General features: G+C 42.3%; 1 protein-coding gene across 1 annotated transcript in view; it reads right to left on the reverse strand.

Moving 5' to 3' along the window:
- Positions 1-21,105, reverse strand: part of LOC139399443 (glypican-6-like) — a 110,309-nt gene that overhangs the window by 88,659 nt on the left and 545 nt on the right. The window contains exon 2 of the mRNA XM_071144853.1: positions 2,708-2,866. Coding sequence (XP_071000954.1) covers positions 2,708-2,866 — 159 coding nt within the window. The remainder of the gene's footprint in view (positions 1-2,707; positions 2,867-21,105) is intronic.

A 21,105-nucleotide genomic window follows, 5' to 3' on the forward strand; every position in this document is an offset into this window, starting at 1 on the left:
GCTCACCAGTGGTGCCGGAGCGCACTCTGGTGGCATTAGAGCGAGTCACCCCTTCTTTGTATTAATTGAAAAGGGCAGTGTTAAAAACACTGAGATATGGGGACAGTGATAGGTGGCTAGTGACAGTTTGTCTTCCTGCTTCAGCTGCTTGAGAAAGAGCTGAGGGGAGAGCTGTGGCACGGAGGGCACTCAGGGTTAGAGTGGGCTTCCTCCGTCTTCCTTGAGAGCGAACGCATGAGAATGGGTCGCTGCGCAAAGGAAAGGGGAATAGGAGCACAAATGTGCCTCTCCGCCATTGTGGTGTGTGCTCCACCCGAAAGGTGGAAAACTAGAACACAGAGTGATCTGTTGGCTGTCCTTCTCTGCTGCTGGGGCGGGTGGCCCTTCTTTTCTACAGGAAAATCAACTGGACGGGACATCGATGCGGCTGAAGCGAAGGGCCGCTTCCCCACTGTCTGACTCTGTACTAAAACTTGGACAGTAGGTTTGCTGCATGCTCTGTATTTGGTCGCTCAGTAGCACTTAGCTCGTAGAGAGGGAGATCACAGCATAGAATCACCGGATCACAGCATAGAAGGACCGGTTCAGTTAGTAAGCACTAAGCAAGTTAATGCTAGGCGAACTAGAAAACGGGAACTAAGCTAGCAACAGCTAGGTGGCGGTAGTTAACATTAACCGTGATGGCTAGTGGCATAGCTTAAGTTAGCATGGGCCGGTACTTGGTCATCCAGTGTTCACTCAGTGGGGTAATAACCTAGCTATAGCTAGCACCTCATTAGCCAAAGAGATCCGCACCAGTAGCATTGCTTCTTCGGTCTAGAGAATGTCTTTTGACCGTAGCATGGTGTGGTGTATCCGATCAGCCAATGAAACGATTGAAAGTTAAACGTACTAAATGAGAGAGCAAGCTGGCAATACCACAGTAGGTGGGAGAGCCAGTAGCAGCCAGCATCCCAGCATCATCGAGCTGCCAGCGCAAGCGCAAGGTGGTTTGTGTGCCTGCCTCAGACGGGGTAGCAGTGGACAATATTTATTGATCCAGGGGTTTCAGGATAGGCCGTTGTTAATCCACTATTACCCTTCCTTTGTTCCTAATTTGTGGAAAAAGGCCTGCTAGCCTGATAACACCTGCTGCAAATTAGCCTTGACAGGCGTGAGCTAGCTTATTAGGTGCCTAATGGCTAGCTGGGGCGGGAACTGTGTATAAAAACTATAGCCGTGGTGGCTTGTGTAGGCGTTAGCTAGGTTCTTATAGCAAGCAGTGCTTGTGCTACCGTATGTGCAGGTAGGGAAGTCGGTCTGAGCTAGAAAGCAATGCTTACATGGATAGCTTGCTTTCCAACGAGCTAGCCAAGTTAGCTTGTGCCTTGCAGCGTGGGCTTACCAAGTCTCTGGGCTTACCAAGTGGGCTAGCAGCCTAGTTAGTTAGCACAATGTTAGCGAAAGGAAGATAGCTCTTTGTTATTCTTGCGACAAACAAAAGCGTGGCTCTCGATCGATAAGCAGTGACTCTAGGACGGTCGGTAGTGGGTTGAGCTAAACAAGAGAGCGAGGTAGAAATTCTACCCTTTCAAGTAGAAAAGTTAGCCGGTAGGATAGCTAGCATTGTGGCGAACTAGCCACGTCTCAGTAGCTAGCTGTGTGATGCTAGCTACGAATGGAGACGAGGGAAGAAAAGCAGTGAAGATAATTCTTACCTGAAACGAAAACATTCCTTTCGGTAAAGTCACCCAACACAAAAAACGAAAGCTGAAAAACCCAATAATGTGTGATTGTGACTCGCAATGCGGGGCGTTCCTGCATGTGGGTATTCCTGCAAATACATGAACGCCCTCCCTTGAGCATCCCATTGGTTACTGCATGTACACCCCACTCCAAGCACACCATCTTCATACTTGTGTGACACTTTTGATATTCTGAATTTCTTCTGATTCTGATTGTCTATACGATTCAGTGGGTCAAAAGTAAAAGTATTATCAGAGATTTTCAGGGCCAAGGACACTGTCTAATGGTGTCCTAGATGGCTAGCTGCTGGTGGCGCCCATGACTCCCACCTCCCACCTGCCTCCCACCTGCTGTTTACCGGCGTTCTGCTAGCTAGCTATAACACAGTATCCTTCATTCCCGCCTGCTGAACACCTGCCCTCACCGTTGTTAACAGAACTGCGGGAAAGCAGTGCCTGACAGACAGGGGCGAAGGACACTGTCTAACGGTGTCCTAGCTAAATGGCTACCATTGTTGCCCCGCCTGTTCTTCTTCTTCTGTGAGTTTATCAGCAGTCGGCATCCAACGTTATGGAGCACACCCGCCTCGCACCTGTGTACTGGAGTCCTAGCTTAAAAATGTACCAATAGAAGTAAAAAGAGGAATGCACACAAGCAGGAACGACACAAATTGTTGGCCACAATAGGCAGAGTGTAGCGGCATAACCTTAACGGCACACCTGTGAACAGTTAAATAGGAAAACAGATCAAGTCATGCTAAGGAAAGCTAGGCAAAACTATTCTGTGACAAAGAGAGGTGAGAATGATCAGAGGGTCGGCGAATGGCTCTTTAGTATGAGGGGAGGGACTCCCTCATTCGCCACTCAACCTGTCTGTCTCCGACAAACGTCGTCTATGATTGGTTCTTCAAGCTACGTAGAGATTCTGTTGAATCCCACTTGTGAGATATCAAAACAAATAATTGAAAGAGAGCGTCTCTTACCATCAAACTTTTTATGTCTGGAGACGAAGGTGCTTCGCAATTCTTTACTAGTTTCATCAACCAGGTTCTCTAACTCCAGCTTGCTTTGTTGACCAAACTTGTCCTCCATTTCTGAACTGCAACAGGTATTGCCCTGGGGACATACCCGGAGATGGTCACCTGCAAACAACAGAGATGGTATTCAGTCACACAGATTCCTCATGACCCCCATGCAATGTTCCCTCTAATTTCTTTGGGCACTGAGCAAATTTCAGGTCTGCTGTGTGCAAACGTTGTGAAAATTCTGTGCAGCTTCCGGCGTGTATTTACTGTGAACACTGAGGCTGTATCCACTTTTAGGTTACAGTTTTAACAGTGGTGAAGTGGGCTACTGTGACTATTTCATCATAATGTAGGCCTACCAGAGTGGCCTACCATCAAAAACAATGGAGAAAAACTTATCATAACATTTTAACATGGAAATTGCTGTTTTGTCATTCAGCCTACAGTAGCAGCCAATGTGTGGTGTTCAATGCCTACATTCCATGAGACAAACATGCAGGGCTTGACATTAACCTGTTTATCCACCTTCAGATAAGGAGGTGACTGAAAATGTTGTGTTTGATGCAAAATAAAATGCTTTATTAATCCCATACCATTATTACAGAGAATCAGACTAATTATGTTCCACTCTGCCTATTGGCTACTTAGCTTCTTCAAGGCCGTCTTAAAGTACAACACTTTCCCTTTAAGACATAAAATAGCTCTTTATTATACCCTGATGAAGACAGCTTGTCTGTCGAAACGTTGGACATAAATATGTTTGCATCTGAGCCCCTAGTGTGCGGCTCTCCTTTATTTTTTTTATAAAATAGCTCTTTACCCGACTTACTTTCCAAAGATGGCTAGAAATGCCCGCTTATTGTGCTCTAGTTGGAAGCAACCACTCAACCATTGTTGACTAGAAATGAGCTATAACTGGGATTATAACTCAGTAACTAGGAACGAATATGAACATATGCACGTGGCTAAATGCAGCTCTCACTTTGATCTCAAAACAAGCGCATCTACTCATGACCGCTGTAGCCTAAACACAGTCCAGTTCAAAGTGAATGGCACAGATCCATATATGGCAATGGCTATTTGCATATAGGCCTGAGTTATGCATATCAATGCAATAGAATCCTAATCCAATGCGCTCATCCTACAAAAAAATCTCTAGCGCAGCTAGATTTGCATACTAAATCTTAAATAGTTACGTTTTGTTTGGGTATATTACATTGAAAGTGGCTAATATTGCTTTGATTCGATCACAATTCCTTCAGTAGCGTGAAACGTCGATAGTGATAACTAAAGGGGAAACCTGTAGAAAGTTGAGTGAAGTCCAATCTTGTGCTCCTCTGCTTCTTCTGCGGCAGTCAGAGGGGAGCTGCATGCCCTGCATGTGTGCAGCTTAGAGGGAACATTGCCCCCATGTAATAAACAGCAGACCCAAAACTAGAACACATTTCTATTCATATTCTGATCCAACTCACACAAGGATGGTTGATAAACCTACGGTTTTGCTGTGACAGAAGGGTTGCTGATGTGAATATTTTTAGAGTAATATTAGTAACGTCAGACTAAAAATAAAAACCCAAATCATTAACTTCAGGACATTTACAGTATTGATGCTGGTCTAACAATGCCTTGCACTTCTCGCTCACTGTCAATATGCAGTCGCCTTTCCCTATTTAATTATTAAAGTCATATTTGTCAAGCTGTGCTGCTCACAACATGATAACACAGTGCTGTTTATGACTTTAACACAAATGGGGGCCAAAATCAAAATCTCTCACATAAGATAGGGGTTAGCTGCTGAAACTGATTGGATCAATTCTAGTAACATATTTTTAATACACTGTTGTCTCACTTTGAACCAGTCTCTGCATGCAACCACTACTGAATTTAATTAAAGAGCCCATTGTTGTAAAACTGACAGATATTTTCAGGTCTACCGGTGAGAGAATGCCATTGGCTGCTGTTGTTTTTTTGGCTCTAACAGGTAGCTATGACAGTGAATAAGAATACAACCATCAGATATCTAGAGGTGTTGATTACTCTAATGTGTGCTTTTGTTGACTCTACATGTTACTGTATTTTCAATACCGACCATTAAAAGGGGGGTTGTATGAGGGTGTGCCTGTGCAATGTACTGTATGACATTCTGCTACATAACAAAGTCACTTGTGCCCGAGGGGAGGAATCCCCACATATGAATTACCCATGGTGTGTGACTGTGAAGTCAGGCATGAAAACATGTTGCAGCATCCATCAATCCAAAGCATTAATACATCCAGTATTTGGATCAGATATCAGCGCTAGCTAGTGTCACAAAGTAAAGGCATTGAAAACATCATAGCAATATGCCAGAAATAGCCTATAACAGTAATCCTAAATCTGGTTGGATGAGACAGTGGCAGACTCATCCGCATACACACACGCATACACACACAGACACAGACATGTAGAAATGTGTGTCAGAGTTGTTACCTCTCCCCATGCAATCATTCCATTCTCCCAACATTCAGCCAGCTCCCTACGAACAAAATGAAATTAAAATTGCCAGCAGCCCACAGATGAAATTCATGCCCAGCTCCACTTACCACTTAAGGACAAAGACATGTGTTTCTCTGCTGTTTATGATCCCTCTCTCCTACTGAGCGTTCAAAAACATTCATGGTGGTTTTTGCCAAACATTTACAGTAAATGAAGGAATCATGAGACACAACATGAGGAAATGTTGATTTGACAATGGCTGTAGGATTAACATTTGTTTGGAACAATGAGTGATCAATTCATAATATTTGGAAGTTGTCCATGGATCATAATGTATTCTCAAACACCTTCCATGTCTTTCTAGCTTCTGTGTCCTACCATTGTTATAATGGAAAGTGTAACATTTCCAAAGGGTCGTCAGCGTAGCCAGTAGGGAGAACAGCGTGAAACACGATTTATGAAATAGCCTACCATTCAGAAGGAAATCACATTGCAATTGATGACATCCATGAAACACTGAACTGAATTAAAAGTTAATGATCGACATCATCATTCCATTTTCCCAAACAGCCATTTGTAGGGCCATGGATGCTGATTCAGCTCTCTATCCACTTAGTAGTCTCCACACACTATGCAATATCACTATGAAGACCAATGATGTGGCTAAATAATCTGATCACGTTATGACTAACCAATGATTCTTGACTTTAAAAAATTGCTATGTTAAGTGTGTTGATGATGCAGGCTTCATGTTTTGTTAAAACCTAAAAGCAACCAACCATGTCACCCAAACAGCCCTCTAAAAATGACCTCATTTCCGAAGTCTCCTCTCTCTCGCTCACTACCCAAATAGAATTGAGATGTAATTTACTCAGACACCTGCAGGCTAACCAAACTTTGAGAATCAGTTCAGCTTCATCTGGCAGAAGCTGAGCTGACCTCAGCCATTAAGTAGAGAATTAACAACCCACCAGTGAGGGCAGGAGGTGATGTGAGGGCAGGAGGTGATGTGAGGGCAGGAGGTTGAAACCCACACACAGTGTGTTCACAGCTAACTCTCTTTTTTATCACAGCTTATGACTGTTGCCTGCACCTTAAACACAGGTTTGTTTAGTTTGCAGGTCAAAAGAAAACTCAAAAGCTTTAGGTAGGTCACTGCCTGTGTATAAAGGAAAAGTTTGAGAGACAGTTGTTTAGTGGACACTTTAATGGGCCAAAGGTTGGAAGGAGTCAGGGAGGTCCCACTGGCCACAGGTCTGAGTGCAGCTCTCCATCAGACGTGTCACCCACAAAGAGCTCCTCCACACTGACACTTAGACCGTGCAGAGTGTTCCCGCAGTCTCAACAGAGCAAAACATCACTTAAAATGAGTCTCTCGTACATCAACATCCCATAAGGGACTTTCAAGGAACTTCTCCACTCAACCAAGGTAGCCTGTATATCCTTTATGTCCAAGGTTAAAACAGCACAGTGGACACACAGATATATTTTTGTTGGTACACAATGGAATACAATTCCCCATTAGGCAGAAAGGAAGAAAGAGAGTGGTTCACACAGCATACTCTTTGAATAGCTTTAGTGCTGAGCGATTAGTGCTTTTTGAGGTCGGTTAGGTTTCGGTTCGATTATAAAAAAATGTATCACGGTTTTCAATTTCAGTTTCGTTCATTTTTTTAGACATTAAATGCACTATGCATTACGTGGGTTGAATGATCTAACAACACATAATAAAACAATTAATACAAGTCCTCTGCTGGTAGTGACTGCCCATTACTGCTTATCACTTATTAACCATCATTTATTCACATTACTTTAATAAAATATTTGTTTTATATGCTGATTTTTACATTTCATCTCTATGCTGTCTGACAAAATCACTATTTTAGTAGTTCTTCAAAATAAATAAGGCATACTTTTATGACTGCTGTCAACGAGGTCTCAGTGTGTGCTCCACACAGACCGGACAAGCTGGTGAGCAATGGATTATGGACCTTGTAGTTAATTACCACGTTTTCTGCACTAAACTATGTAGAACCAGGATGGGCAACTGGCCCCCCAAATTGTTTTTATTTATTACATTTAATTTTTTTAGGAACTCAACTTACTATTGCGAGATAGAATAGTAGAATACACAAGGTGCAATTTCGAAATGTGGTTGTGCATCATCAGTTTTTCTCTTGTTATGTTAGTCACTGATAGTCAGTCAATTAGTCCATGTCAGCAAAATGCATTTAGAAAGCTAAGTTAGCTTTGTGGATAGCTATCTAAACTTGGCCAAATTACCTGATGGGGGGGCCCCCATTGATTTTTGTTCCCTGCAAGCAACTGCTGCCCATCATGACAAGTTCAGATTTTTTGTGGCCCCCACCCCCATAAAAGTTTCCCATCTCTGATGTAGAATATTGGCCTGTTGGAATCTACCACTCGCTACTACATCACACAGTTCAGGCTTGATATGATTTTTCTACAGAAACAGAGCATTGAGCTCACAGAAATACTCAAACTAAATGGAATTCAAATAATTGAATCGACGTCGATCAGTTAGTTGTTTAAAAAACAAAAAATAATCGTAATGTCATTTAATCGCTAAATAGCTTTGAAAAGGCCTATCTTTAGAAAACGACAGCTTATGCCTGCAACAAGATAAACATATATTGCACTGTTTATACAATTTCCATTCTGGTGATATAATGCAGAATACTGTATATCAGGGTACCTGGTCTCTCATAGTAGGGTACAAACCAGTGCACTACTGCTCCCCATTCCTTAGCTCTGGCCCTAAACAGTCATACAATACTTTTGCCTAACGTAGTGCTCAGTGTATTGTCAGCTGGACCTGGACCTGGGCTGTAATGGCTGAGGGGGACATTATTTCCTGCTAATATCCTAGTATCAAAGTGGGCCTCTGGCGAGTCATCTAGTATTAAGAAGGCTGCGAGGGTGAAATAAAGAGAAGTGTCCCAACGCAACCTTGCGGCAGCACCAGCCCATCCCCAGCCTCATCCCTGTCCTCTCGGCTATCAGAGTTGTCAGGATGCAGCACTAGGTCTCTACTCCTTCTTGCCTCCCCAGACACAGCACATTTACACATGCATGCAAGCTTGTCCTCCCATTGTCATGTAAGCGAATTGTAAGCAAATTAAATCGGGGAAAAAAATATTGAATGTTGTTGCAGTGATTAGTATACTGAAGAGAGTGAGACAGAGTATGAACAATTGTGTTCACAGACTGGAGATATGTGTGTGTGTGTGTGGGCAATAGCCTATACTTGCTCTGTTTCTTCAAAGGCACAAACTAAAGATGTGTGGGGGCATACAGATATCTCATTGTAATACTGAAAATGTGCAAATGCGGTTGCGAGGTAATGAGGCTTATGCATGCATTGAGTGTTTTATCAACAGCTATATGAGCTGCCTTCGTGAGTCGCAATTACTTCCTGTCACTCCAGTGTCTGTAATCAAGCAGAGTGTCAGTCAGATCACCTCTCCCATTATCTGTGCTGATGAGGCCTTTCCCTGGGCCTAATACAGGAAGACATTCATATTCCACACCCTACCCCACTAAGGTGTGCTTGTCTTTACTTTGCATACTCAATGCCATGTAGAAAGGAAGCTTCTTACTGCCACTTAGATGTGAATTTACTCATGGACTGATTCTAATTGTGCTATGATTTTAGCGTTCAGAGTAGCACAGGGCAAGAATGTCATGTTCGAAGCACCTGACCCTCGATAGCTATTAGGCTTGCTAATCATCCTGTAATCTACAGGAACACCCTTGTGAAAATGTTTTAAAACAATCAGTAAATCAAGTCATTGCAAGCCACTGTGTAATATCAAAAGTGTTATCACCATATTTCACGTTCACAACCTACACTGACAGCGACCTATTTCAATTGACTTATAAAACACTAGGACCACCACCACTGTAGAAAAAGTTACTCTACCTATTCACCGGAACTGGGATTAGCCAGCTTTGGGAATTAAAGGTGTTCAAGTTACATTTCCATGCCAGAAAAGGTAGGCCAACTCTCAGAAGTATTCATCAGTGTACCTGGCCAAACAGACCCAAAGCATATGTGCACTGCCATCTGGTATGCCTCCCATGGCTCCTGCTGCCATACGTTTACAGGCCTGATGCTTAGAACAAACGCTACATCTTATAGAACTAAAACAACATAGCCATCAGTGACATATTAGTCATTTCAGGAAGGGTCAAGAGGTACTCATGATGTCAGAATGTCCAGCTGCTTTACAAATGAATCAATTTCACAGGACTACTGCATAAGGTTAGGCAACAGGAACATTCAACAAATTCCTAAAGCGCTTTGGCCCTGGACATTGATTTAATCTGCCCACTCATTCCACCCCCTGATTAAGATTCATATCATGGCTAAAGAGTTATGACTGAGTTATAGCCAGCATTGATCCAGGTCAGAGGAAAGCTCTGCTCTGTCTTTGGGACACACCCGAGGTAGTTATCTACTGTGCTTTAAGGGTAGATTACATGTTCGATTACATTTGGTTACATTTAAGAGGTTAAGGGGGGCCTGAGAAGATGATACTGTAAATGTTTGTGCAAATGCCAAGTCAGAACAAACATAGTTACTGTGGCACTATATTTATGAGTCACAGAGACAGTAAAGGTGTTATTATGGTAAAAACAGAACGAAGGAGAGAGGAGTTTTACCCATCCCTCCCGTCAATGTCAGTGTACCTTTTCCTCCTTATTTTAATATTCACACTTTACAACTTAAAATGTGTCCACCCGAATACTATTGAGAGATCACACTCTTTTAAATAAAGTGATTGAGGTTACGAAGGAACTTGATCGTGCCTTTTTAAGTGGTAGCTCAATTCGATAGGCAAGGAGAGTTAAAAATATCAACATTGATCTGAAAATTGCCATCTGTGTTTTCCTCACTACCGGAGGTATCATCCTTTTAAAAATATCCCAACATGTGTTATTTGGAATAGCAGATTCTAGCTAGGACTTACATCAATCAATATGGAATGACATTGTATTCCCCTAGCATACTACACCATGCCAGGACTCCAAATTAGAGGGATGCCCCATGTTTTTAAATAACGTTATATGCTGATAAATGTCCTTGAATGATTTTGCAAATGTTCAAATAAGCAGCACAGTAGGCCTACAGATGATTGTGTCACATTTTACCTTCAACATAATGACATGGTGGTCTGGTCTGCGTCCTCAGGAGAGTCAAATGTAAAGGAGATGTTGGACTGTCAAATGTTAATATCTAAATGTCATTGTCATTGCATTTCAAATTGGGCCAAAAACTCGCAACTCGTAGGGTTGTGGCAAGAATAATTGATTTGTGAGCTAATTCATTCTTATTACAATAAGATGTTTCATTGCAAGAAAAAAAAAATATTCTAAGGGAATTTACACAAACAAGAAAAAAATAAGAAAGAAATAGTATTAGGCTACTCCCTCTGCTACTGAAAGGAAATGCTGTTTCAAAAACTGCCATATTCTCAGGAGAGAAGTTGAAAAAGCCTTGTGGGTAAACGGGCTCTCTAGCCAATATAATGCATTTTCAGGATCTGTTGATCCTGCCATACACAGAAAATAGCCATACAATGACATTTGAAATCTGGAACATTCCATTTTCGAAGGCCCTCATGCTGCAGCTGAGGTGAGTTGTACATCATATCAGATCACTCTACTGTGCACTCCCTTAAAATTCAAGGCTAAAGGTTCAAAGTCTAAAAATTGCTTTCCAAAAGTATTGTGGAAGTCACTTCAAAGCAATTAAATGTCACAGCAGTTGGATTCAGAGCCAATACCGGCAATGTGACTGGGATAGCACCTCATTGGATGAAAATGTCTACGATGATACCTTTGAAACTGTACCAGAATAGGTACCTTCAACAATGATGATGCACAAGACAAGAGGGCATATATTGGAAATGCTAAACCTATAGACAATCCTGTAAAGAAAACCCAAAGACCATGTACAGTGTGGAATGAAAAGCAACGCTTAATCAGCATACATACGACCATGTCTGGCTTTGATAATTATTGGGGACTATGAAATAAAATGAGTGGAGGAGAAATGGGAAAATTGCTGAGGACATTTGATATACATGGGCAGTGGGCCTAGAAGCCCCAGAGAACGACGAGCTGCTAGCGAGTGACTCTCTTCTGCGTCAACCTGCTAACTGGAGCATGGCAAAGGACTTACAGGTAGCAGCTGGTGGCTGAGAGTAGATACTAGGAAGGCCCTAAGGCCTGTACTGATCATTACCTTTCACTCCTCATTTACAGCTTACTACCAAGGCACTGGGCTTCATTAGTGCCTGGTGGCTTGTTACACTTCTGGTATACCTCCACCCTCCACTCAGTGGCCAAGTGGCCTGAGAGGGGAGAGGACACACTTCTAGCGCTCAATACCTCCCCCATGGCCCCTTACGCAACATGCAAACTCGTTGGCCCCTTCCCAGGAGCAGTGAAAAGACAAAGCACTCCTACAGGTGCACATGTCTAGTCTGATGTTGTCAACAGGACTGACGTGGCAGACATGGGGCTAAAGATAGATCCAACGACAGCGACGAGGTATTCAAGGGAGCTTTGTTTTCTGATGGCTCACTGTTGTGACAGGCTGAGGGGAAATAGAGAGCTATAAAGTATGACTGAACCTTGTTGCAACAGACACGGGCCAGGTCTTTTTTATCAATACAAGAAGATCCACTGATCTCCAAGGATGGTATGTAAATGATCAGTGCTTCCAGAGTTGCTTGAAAAGTTAGGAGTTGACTAAAAGTTACACACATTCAATGTGTGTAACAGTGAATAATAGTGCCGGAGGAGATGACTGCCGTTTTACGATCCCCTAATCAATTGTGCTATTTTGTGTTTTTCAGTGTTATTTGTAACTTATTTTGTACATAATGTTTCTGCCGCCGTGTCTTATGACCGAAAAAAGCTTCTAGATATCAGGACAGCGATTACTCACCCGGTACTGGAGGATTAATTTTTCTTTAACAAGTTGGACGGGAAGGATTTACTTCAAACGCCTGACAAGGCCCTCATCCCCGTCATTCTCAGGAGAAAGAGATGCAGATATCAAGGACAAAGGTCTGGATGCCCTGCAAGGATCCGACAGCGAGTGGGTAATCTCCCTTTACCATCTGTCCTATTAGCCAATGTACAATCAACATGTATCTTACCAGCGGCAGATTAAAAACTGTAATATCTTATGTTTCACCAAGTCGGAGGAGGCACTCCTAGTGGAGGAGGAGGCACTCCTAGTGGCTTAGGACATTAATGCAGGGAAACTTAAATCAGTTTTACCTCATTTCTACCAGCATGTTAAATGTACAACCAAAGGGAAAACAAACTCAAGACCACCTTTATTCCACACACGGAGATGTGTACAAAGCTCTCCCTTGCCCCCATTTGGCAAATCTGACCATCATTCTATCCTCCTTATTCCTGCTTACAAGCAATAACTAAGCAGGAAGCACCATTGACTCGGTCAATAAAAAAGTGATCAGATGAAGCACATGCTAAACAGCCAGCAGCATACCACCCTGCATACCACTGGCTTGCTTCTGAAGCTAAGCAGGGTTGGTCCTGATCAGTCCCAGGATGGGAGACCAGATGCTGCTGGAAGTGGTGTTGAAGGGCCAGTAGGAGACACTCTTTCCTCTGGTCTAAAAAATATCCCAATGCCCCAGGGCAGGGATTGGGGACACTGCCCTGTGTAGGGTGCAGTCTTTCGGATGGGATGTTAAACGGGTGTCCTGACTCTCTGAGGTCATTAAAGATCCTGTGGCACTTATCCCGTGGCACTACTTAAAAGTAGGGGTGTTAACCCCGGGGTCCTGGCTAAAATTCCCAATCTGGTCCTCAAACCATTCACGGTTACCTAATAATCCCTAGTTTACAATTGGCTTATTCATCCCCCTCCTTTCCCCTGTAACTATTCCCCAGGTCGTTGCTGTAAATGAGAACGTGTTCTCAGTCAACTTACCTGGTAAAATAACAGATAAATAAAAATAAAAAACAGGACTGTTTTGCTAGCACAGACTGGAATATGTTCCAGGATTCTTCTGATGGCATTGAGGAGAACACCACATCAGTCACTGGCTTCATCAATATTTGCATCGATGACGTCGTCCCCTCAGTGACCGTACATACATACCCAGACCCAAAACCATAAATTACAGGCAACATCTGCACTGAGCTAAATGGTAGAGTTGCCGCTTTCAAGGAGCGGGACTCTAACCCGGAAGTTTATAAGAAATCCCGTTATGCCCTCCGACGAACAATCAAACAGGCAAAGCATCAATACAGGACTAAGATTGAATCGTATTACACCGGCTCCGACGCTCGTCGGATGTGGCAGGGCTTGAAAACTATTACAGACTACAAAGGGAAGCACAGCCACGAGCTGCCCAGTGACACAAGCCTACCAGATGAGCTAAATTACTTCTATGCTCGATTCGAGGCAAGTAACACTGAAACATGCATGAAAGCATCAGCTGTTCCAGACGACAGTGTGATCACGCTCTCTGTAGCCGATGTGAGTAAGACCTTTAAACAGGTCACCATTCACAAGGCCGCAGGGCCAGACGGATTACCAGGACATGTACTCTGAGCATGTGCTGACCAACTGGCAAGTGTCTTCACTGACATTTTCAACCTGTCAACCTATTACAGACTGAGTCTGTAATACCAACATGTTTCAAGCAGACCACCATAGCCCTGTGCCCAAGAACACTAAGGTAATCCGCCTACATGACTACTGACCTGTAGCACTCACATCTGTAGCCATGAAGTGCTTTGAAAGGCTGGTCATGGCTCACATCAACACCATTATCCCAGAAGCCCTAGACCAACTCCAATTTGCATACCGCCCCAACAGATCCACAGATGATGCAATCTCTATTGCACTCAACACTGCCCTTTCCCACCTGGAAATAAGGAACACCTATGTGAGAATGCTATTCATTGACTACAGCCCAGCATTCAACACCATAGTGCCCTCAAAGCTCATCCCTAAGTTAAGGACCCTGGGACTAAACACCTCCCTCTGCAACTGGATCCTGGACTTCCTGATGGGCCGCCCCAAGGTGGTAAGGGTAGGTATCAACACATCCGCCATGATGATCCTCAAGGGTGCGTGCTCAATCCCCTCCTGTACTCCCTGTTCACTCAAGACAGCATGGCCAGGCACGACTCCAATATCATCATCAAGTTTGCCGATGACGCAACAGTGAAAGGCCTGATCACCGACAATGATGAGACAGCCTACAGGGAGGAGGTCAGAGATCTGGCTGTGTGGTGCCAGGACAACAACCTATCCCTCATCATGATCAAGACAAAGGAGGTGATTGTGGACTACAGGAAAAGGAGGATCGAGCTAGCCCCCATTCTCATCGACGGGGCTGTAGTGGAGCAAGTTGAGAGCTTCAAGTTCCTTGGTGTCCACATCACCAACAAATTATCATGGTCCTAACACCCTAAGACAGTAGTGAAGAGAGCACAACAAAACCCATTCCCCCTCAGGAGACTGAAAAGATTTGGCATGGGTCCTCAGATTCTCAAAAGGTTTTATAGCTGCACCATCTAGAGCTGGTTGCATCACTGCCTGGTATGGCAACTGCTCTGCCTCCGACCGCAAGGCACTACAGAGGGTAGTGTGTACATCCCAGTACATCACTGGGACCGAGCTTCCTGCCATCCATAACCTCTATACCAGGCGGTGTCAGAGGAAGGACATATAAATTGTCAAAGACAATGGAGGTGTGCCAAGTCTAGATCCAAAAGGTTTCTTAACAGCTTCTACCCCCAAGCCATACGACTCCTGAACAGCTAATCAAAGGGCTACCCAGACCCCTCTTCTACTCTGCTACTCTCTGTTTATTATCTATGCATAGTCACTCTACCTACATGAACATATTAATTACTTAGATTAACCGGTGCCCCCGCACATTGACTCTGTACCGGTACCCCATGTATATAGCCTCGCTATTGTTATTTTACTGCTGCTGTTTAATTATTTGTTACTTAAATATTCTATTTATGTATTTTTTACTTAACACTTATTTTTCTTAAAACTGCATTGTTGGTTAAGGGCTTGTTAGTAAGCATTTCACTGTTGTATTTGGCGCAAGTGACAAATTACATTTTTACTTTATTTTATTTGGTATGGGCAAAGGTGATCATTCATGACTTTCAATTTCCTAAAATATTGGTCTTTCACATAGGCTTCATATCACTACAATCAAATCATCTTCTACAAAACATCCCTAACCCAAACAAGATATTAATGCCAGGTTATATTAACATCACCAATCAATGAAATAACATATCCAGTGAGATTTTAATTGGATATCTCTGACAGATTAAAGACCTAGAATCCATTCTGACAGTGAAAGTATATTCTTTCACACAACATAAAGTAATGATGACTTGCGTTTTAAAACATTTATTGTTTACAGTCTCATGAGAATTATTGGTATTTCTTGTAAATATGAATGCTCCATATACTTAATTCAACAGTGATGAGATTGTCAGACATATATTATTTATTAATAATTTATCATTATTAGTGCCAAGGAGGATGCCCTGCCTATGTGACAATGTGTGCCATCTTCTCTGAGATTACACGAGAGAGCTGACAAGCCTAATTTAAATAATAATTAAAATAATTAAATAAACCGTCACACAATTCTACACTATCTGTCAAGACATTCAAGTTCAAACAGGGACAAGGGACAATGAAAAAAAAATAAAAATAAAATAAAGTCATGGAGAGACTTTTTACCTTGGCAAGTTTTTAACTATTAACCATCGCCATTGAAAATCAAGGCAATTATAGTCTTTACTGCTTTAAGAGACTCATTTAAAATCAAGAAGTGTACAGAGAGGCTTAAACATAAAGAAAAAAAGATGTGCGTGCATATGAAAAATGGCAACACTCAAAACTAGAGCCCACTTAGTGCTAAAATCAATCACAAGGGTGTAATGGTATAGGAATTAGCATTTAATCTTCCAAGCTCTCGCCTCGAAATCCATCTCCCTTCTATGGCTTGAATTATAATGACACTATACTGTATCTAGAGAGATTGTAGAACTGAACACATTGTGATAAAAAGCACTTGTCAAGTCAAATATAATTCTGCTTACATGGAAACTATGCATTACATGTTTCCAGCAATTAGTTTGACGGCACGTGTGATGAAATGTGCAAATTGTATTGGTGGGACGATAATCAAAACAGTGGACCAAGTGTGAAAGCACAGGGAGTTATATCAACAAGGAACAAAGAATGAACTAGGAACATTGGAATAGCCTAGATGAATTATCCACAGCAAGATCCACAGCTCAATTGCACATTTATATCCAATATAAAATAACTAAACACAAAAGGGGACAAAAAAAAGTCTATCCTCTTGTCAACTTAATTTCTTGACAAAAGATATTGGCAGCACCAGCGTCTATACTCTGCAGGAGCTTGTTGATATGCTTTGAGCGACTGCACTGTTATTCTGTTGTTCTCCCTGAGAGGCTGAAATAGTAGCAGGCAAACCAGAGTCATTCCTCCTGCTCCGAGAGGGAGCTCCTGTTGAGAAACCCCATCATGCAGCCCATTTTAGTATTCATGAGCATGATTAATCGCATGGTGCTGGAAGAGGCATTTGAGAAATCCACTTTGGCATGGAAAAAAAGAGATGAGTGTTTGGGTCCCTGGCATTCCTGATGATACCTCCTGTGTGCGTCACGGTAGGAAACATTCCGATTAAATCAACAGACTATAGCCCCCACCCCCACAACCGCCACCACTGCTATTATTTACATCAATTTCAATCACTGCCAATCCCAACAGTTCAATTAGGTGCAAGTCCATCACCATCCTTTTCATCAGCTGGACATTGAAATACAGAGGCATACCACCACCACATGTGATCCTTGCCAGAATTCCCCTCACAGATCCCTCTCCTCATCTGTGTGTGTCAGTGGGGAGGTCATCATAATCTGACAATGCATCATAGTAATAAGGACGTATGCCACAGAGGCCAACAGATTCACTTGGCCATTCTCTCTGCTCCCATTTTGACCTTTTCAATCTATTCCACAACTTAAGTCAGGATGAGGACCTGTGCACATTACACGGCTCAGCAGAGATAATTTGACTGCTTGTGTACGCAGCCATGGACCACATCAAATATCAGCACCGTTATTTCGGTCTCATTCCACTGCTGGGAACAGGGAGGCTGAGCTGGACATGAAATGATAGGGTCGAGCTGGGACAGCTTGAGAAGCTCCACAGACACAGCTCGGGGGTGTGTGTGTGTCTGCGTTCCTAATAACACACATCTACCAGGAAGGGTCCAGCAGTCTGTTTGACTCATCTTCCAAGTCACCCCGTCGTCGCGTCTCGTCTTGCGTATTGGTTAATTCATTGGGTCAGTAAATGGAACCTGAGATAGATCTTTCACAAGCCTGCATGCAGGGCTAGTCTTTCACCAGGGCATTGGTGGGATTGGATGAGGGAGGCCGGTATGTAAGGAACTCACTGACAGTTTATTTAAATACAGGGGCAAGAACTTGTAGAGGAGATGGAGGAGCACCGGACAATTTTTGCTGCGCTGACAGTCCACTGATTTAGAGCGTAAGGCAGCGGTGTCAAACTCATTTTGCCCCGGGGCCGCATTTGGTTATATTTCCTCTGTGTCAAATTTTGCAACAAATAGTCCTCTATCTATTATTTTAAAAATGTTCTATGCTTCTTGACTGTCTAGCTTTCATTTCGGTGATTATTAGCGAGCTGGACACAGTCAAGAAACTGTATTAATGTCGGTCCATTATAATTTCTACCAAGGTTCGTATATTGAGTTTGTCTGGCCCGTGGGCTGTATGTTTGTCACCCCTGTTGTAAAGCAATGCACTACGCAGCAAGTCCACTTTTTCAGTCACTCTTGTACTTGCTGACAACTTGGACCAGGGACTCTTCAGAATGTACAGGCCAGGTCCCGGAGTATTACTGTACCAACTGGGCCTGCAGGCACTGACTCATAGCAGCACTTCTATCAATAACGCTGACACCACTGCTGACATTCCACCTGACCTGGCTGATGCTGACCACACACGCTGCTCCAGCTCAGCCATTCAATATAAACTACTGGTCTGAAACGATAGGAGTGGGTGTAGCATGCATATAACTGTAGGATGGACTCTCTTGAAAGTAGATTTGAGAAAGCTTCAATAAGCCTAAATTATGATTGACAACTTTCTTATGTTGGCATATGCGACAGCAGTTGGTTCCTATGATACTGTTTTAATGCAGCATTATATGAAGGCCTTCCATTCCAATGAAGTTATATTTAAACCCCTAATGAATTCTAACTAAGTGTGTGATACATAGAAAAAGGTTGAGATGGTGCCTACCGAGTAAAATAAAATAAGAAATCACACATTTGTATATCAGAGACCACTGAAAAAGAGTAGAGCCATGGACAATATGAAGCCAAAAGGATTTCATACGGATATGAGAGGAATTCCAGTGCCTTACATCTAATTTGATGATGTCCAACATCTTCAGTCTCTAAGGCATCAGACATCAAAGTCATGCTGGCACACCCATCTCTTTTTGACCACAATTAGAGGTTGATGGCCCTCCTCTTGGGGAAATGTCCAAAAGCAACAGACCTCAACTCAACCGATTATTCAGTGACGATCCTTGACTAGGATTTAATCATAACACATTGTGATTCAAGGCAAACAAAAAGCAAGCAATGCATAGAGTTACCTGCCCTATATCACGGTTAGAATTCATGTTAAATATTTTAAGGATTGGCTTCGCACCAATGAAAATGTCAACCTCGACAGATTATGCAGCAGATAGACTTGTTTTTTCCCCACCTCAATATTTTAACATGCATTACTCAGATCAGCATTTTCCATCGACTGGCATGCTGGTTGTATACTATTGAAACTTGACAAGAATCTTAGATGAGGCACCATTTCTGAGTTTATTGCACACACGGTGGTCGTGACACAGGAATGTTAACATCGCTAGTAGGAATAAACAAAGGATATGCACACAATTGTGTCAGCTAAACACACACGAATTGCTTCAGCCATCCGCTGCTGAGGTGTTGACATTGCATAAATCACATAGGCAGTCATTGCCATTCCTGAAGACAAATGGGGTCAACGCCCATGTGGGATGTGATCAAAGCAGTGCCATACAGCTGCATCACTCCGAGATGAGAGACACTGAGGTTTTCATCCATTGGAGATTAGATGTCAACGACAGGAGCGTGCCTACATCTGAGGGATTTAATCAGTTAGTTATTCAAGCCTGTCTATGAACAGGTGTGCTTGTTATCAAATATGCAGCCTTTTTTTTTTTTACCTGTGCCAGATTTCTGTCTGTAACTACAGAATTATAGGATCTAAGCCATTATGACATTAATGGTCTGAGCAGACCAAGTGCATATTCATAAGGGGAGGGAACGAGGAAACAACTAACATCATGAAAATAACATGTTGATCCACTTCATGCATCAACCTAACAATACCTGCACAAAATCATTGAAACATTCCTCCTGACAACTCTCTTGCGCAAATGCACCCTTGTGAATGCTTGATCAGAACAGTGAAGCAATAATGTTGTTTCTGACTGAGCCAGCCAGCCACAGCTTGACTTGGGTGGGTCAGAGAAATCCAAGCCTCCATGGCCTGAAGTAGGGAAAGTCCATATAAATATTTCTGAAGACCAGCTGGTTATCATAATATTTACATGCATCTTACGAAAACTATAATAATAGCATCATGCCAGCATTAACCTATGGTTGACACATATGTGAAGTGGAATGGATATTGGATGGAAATTGAATTGCACCCACTTGCGGGATCGTTACATGGCAGTGTCATTGTCATGTTATCAACAGGACAGAAATCAGTCCAGTGCATGCCTGATGATGCATTATTTCGCCACAGAGGCGCATAGCAGACACAGAGACCTCTACTGGACACAACAGAAAATCTAACACCATCAGGATTATTCTGCTGCTGTCATTTACATATTATACAGCATGTTAGAGAAATAAAGAAATCACTTTAATAAGTCAAATATTAAAATAGCAATATGTCAAGGACTACTTATATTCTATTTTACTGTAGTGGATATATTTAGGATAAACTTTTTACCAATGAACGTAAGCATAGAGAATGGGAATGTTATATACTTGGCTATTGTGATATATCTGCATAATTAGACGACTTTGAGTTTAAATAGCTAAACAGTTTGATTTATGAGGGATCGTATTGTTGGATATTAAAAAATATTTACTGCCATCCTGTTGAAGTAACCTAGATAAGGACAGTGTTAAAACAGTGTGTGTTAAGTTGTACTAGGCTAATTATTATTATTTAGAAAATAGAATTACTTTTTTATTATTATTAGGCTACATTTATATCATAATACATGTCCTTCATACATAAAAATCAACCCCAACTTTATGGATGACAGGTGAGTATAGCCTTCATCTGAATTTGCCTTCCACGCAGAACAACGACATAAAGGCTACTTTCACATATATATCTGTGCATTATCATAATGAACAGTTAAATCGCTCAATAAAATCATTGTGCTTCGTAGTGTAAAGGCACCTGTTTTCAAAATGTTCTTTCACCTTTACTTGCTCAGTGTAAATTACTCCTATAGCAGTCAGTGTCGGTAGTTAAACTTTACAATTTGAATAATACAGTATATGAGTTTCGCTCTTAAAGCAAATTCTTATCCAGATGATATGGTTAATTATGCAATAATATTACTCACTTTGCAACTATGGACTGTGTTGAATAGTTTACAGAGCCTAGCCCAAGTATTGATAGGCAGC

This window comes from Oncorhynchus clarkii, chromosome 3, assembly GCF_045791955.1.
Source record: "Oncorhynchus clarkii lewisi isolate Uvic-CL-2024 chromosome 3, UVic_Ocla_1.0, whole genome shotgun sequence".
Lineage (NCBI taxonomy): Eukaryota > Metazoa > Chordata > Actinopteri > Salmoniformes > Salmonidae > Oncorhynchus > Oncorhynchus clarkii.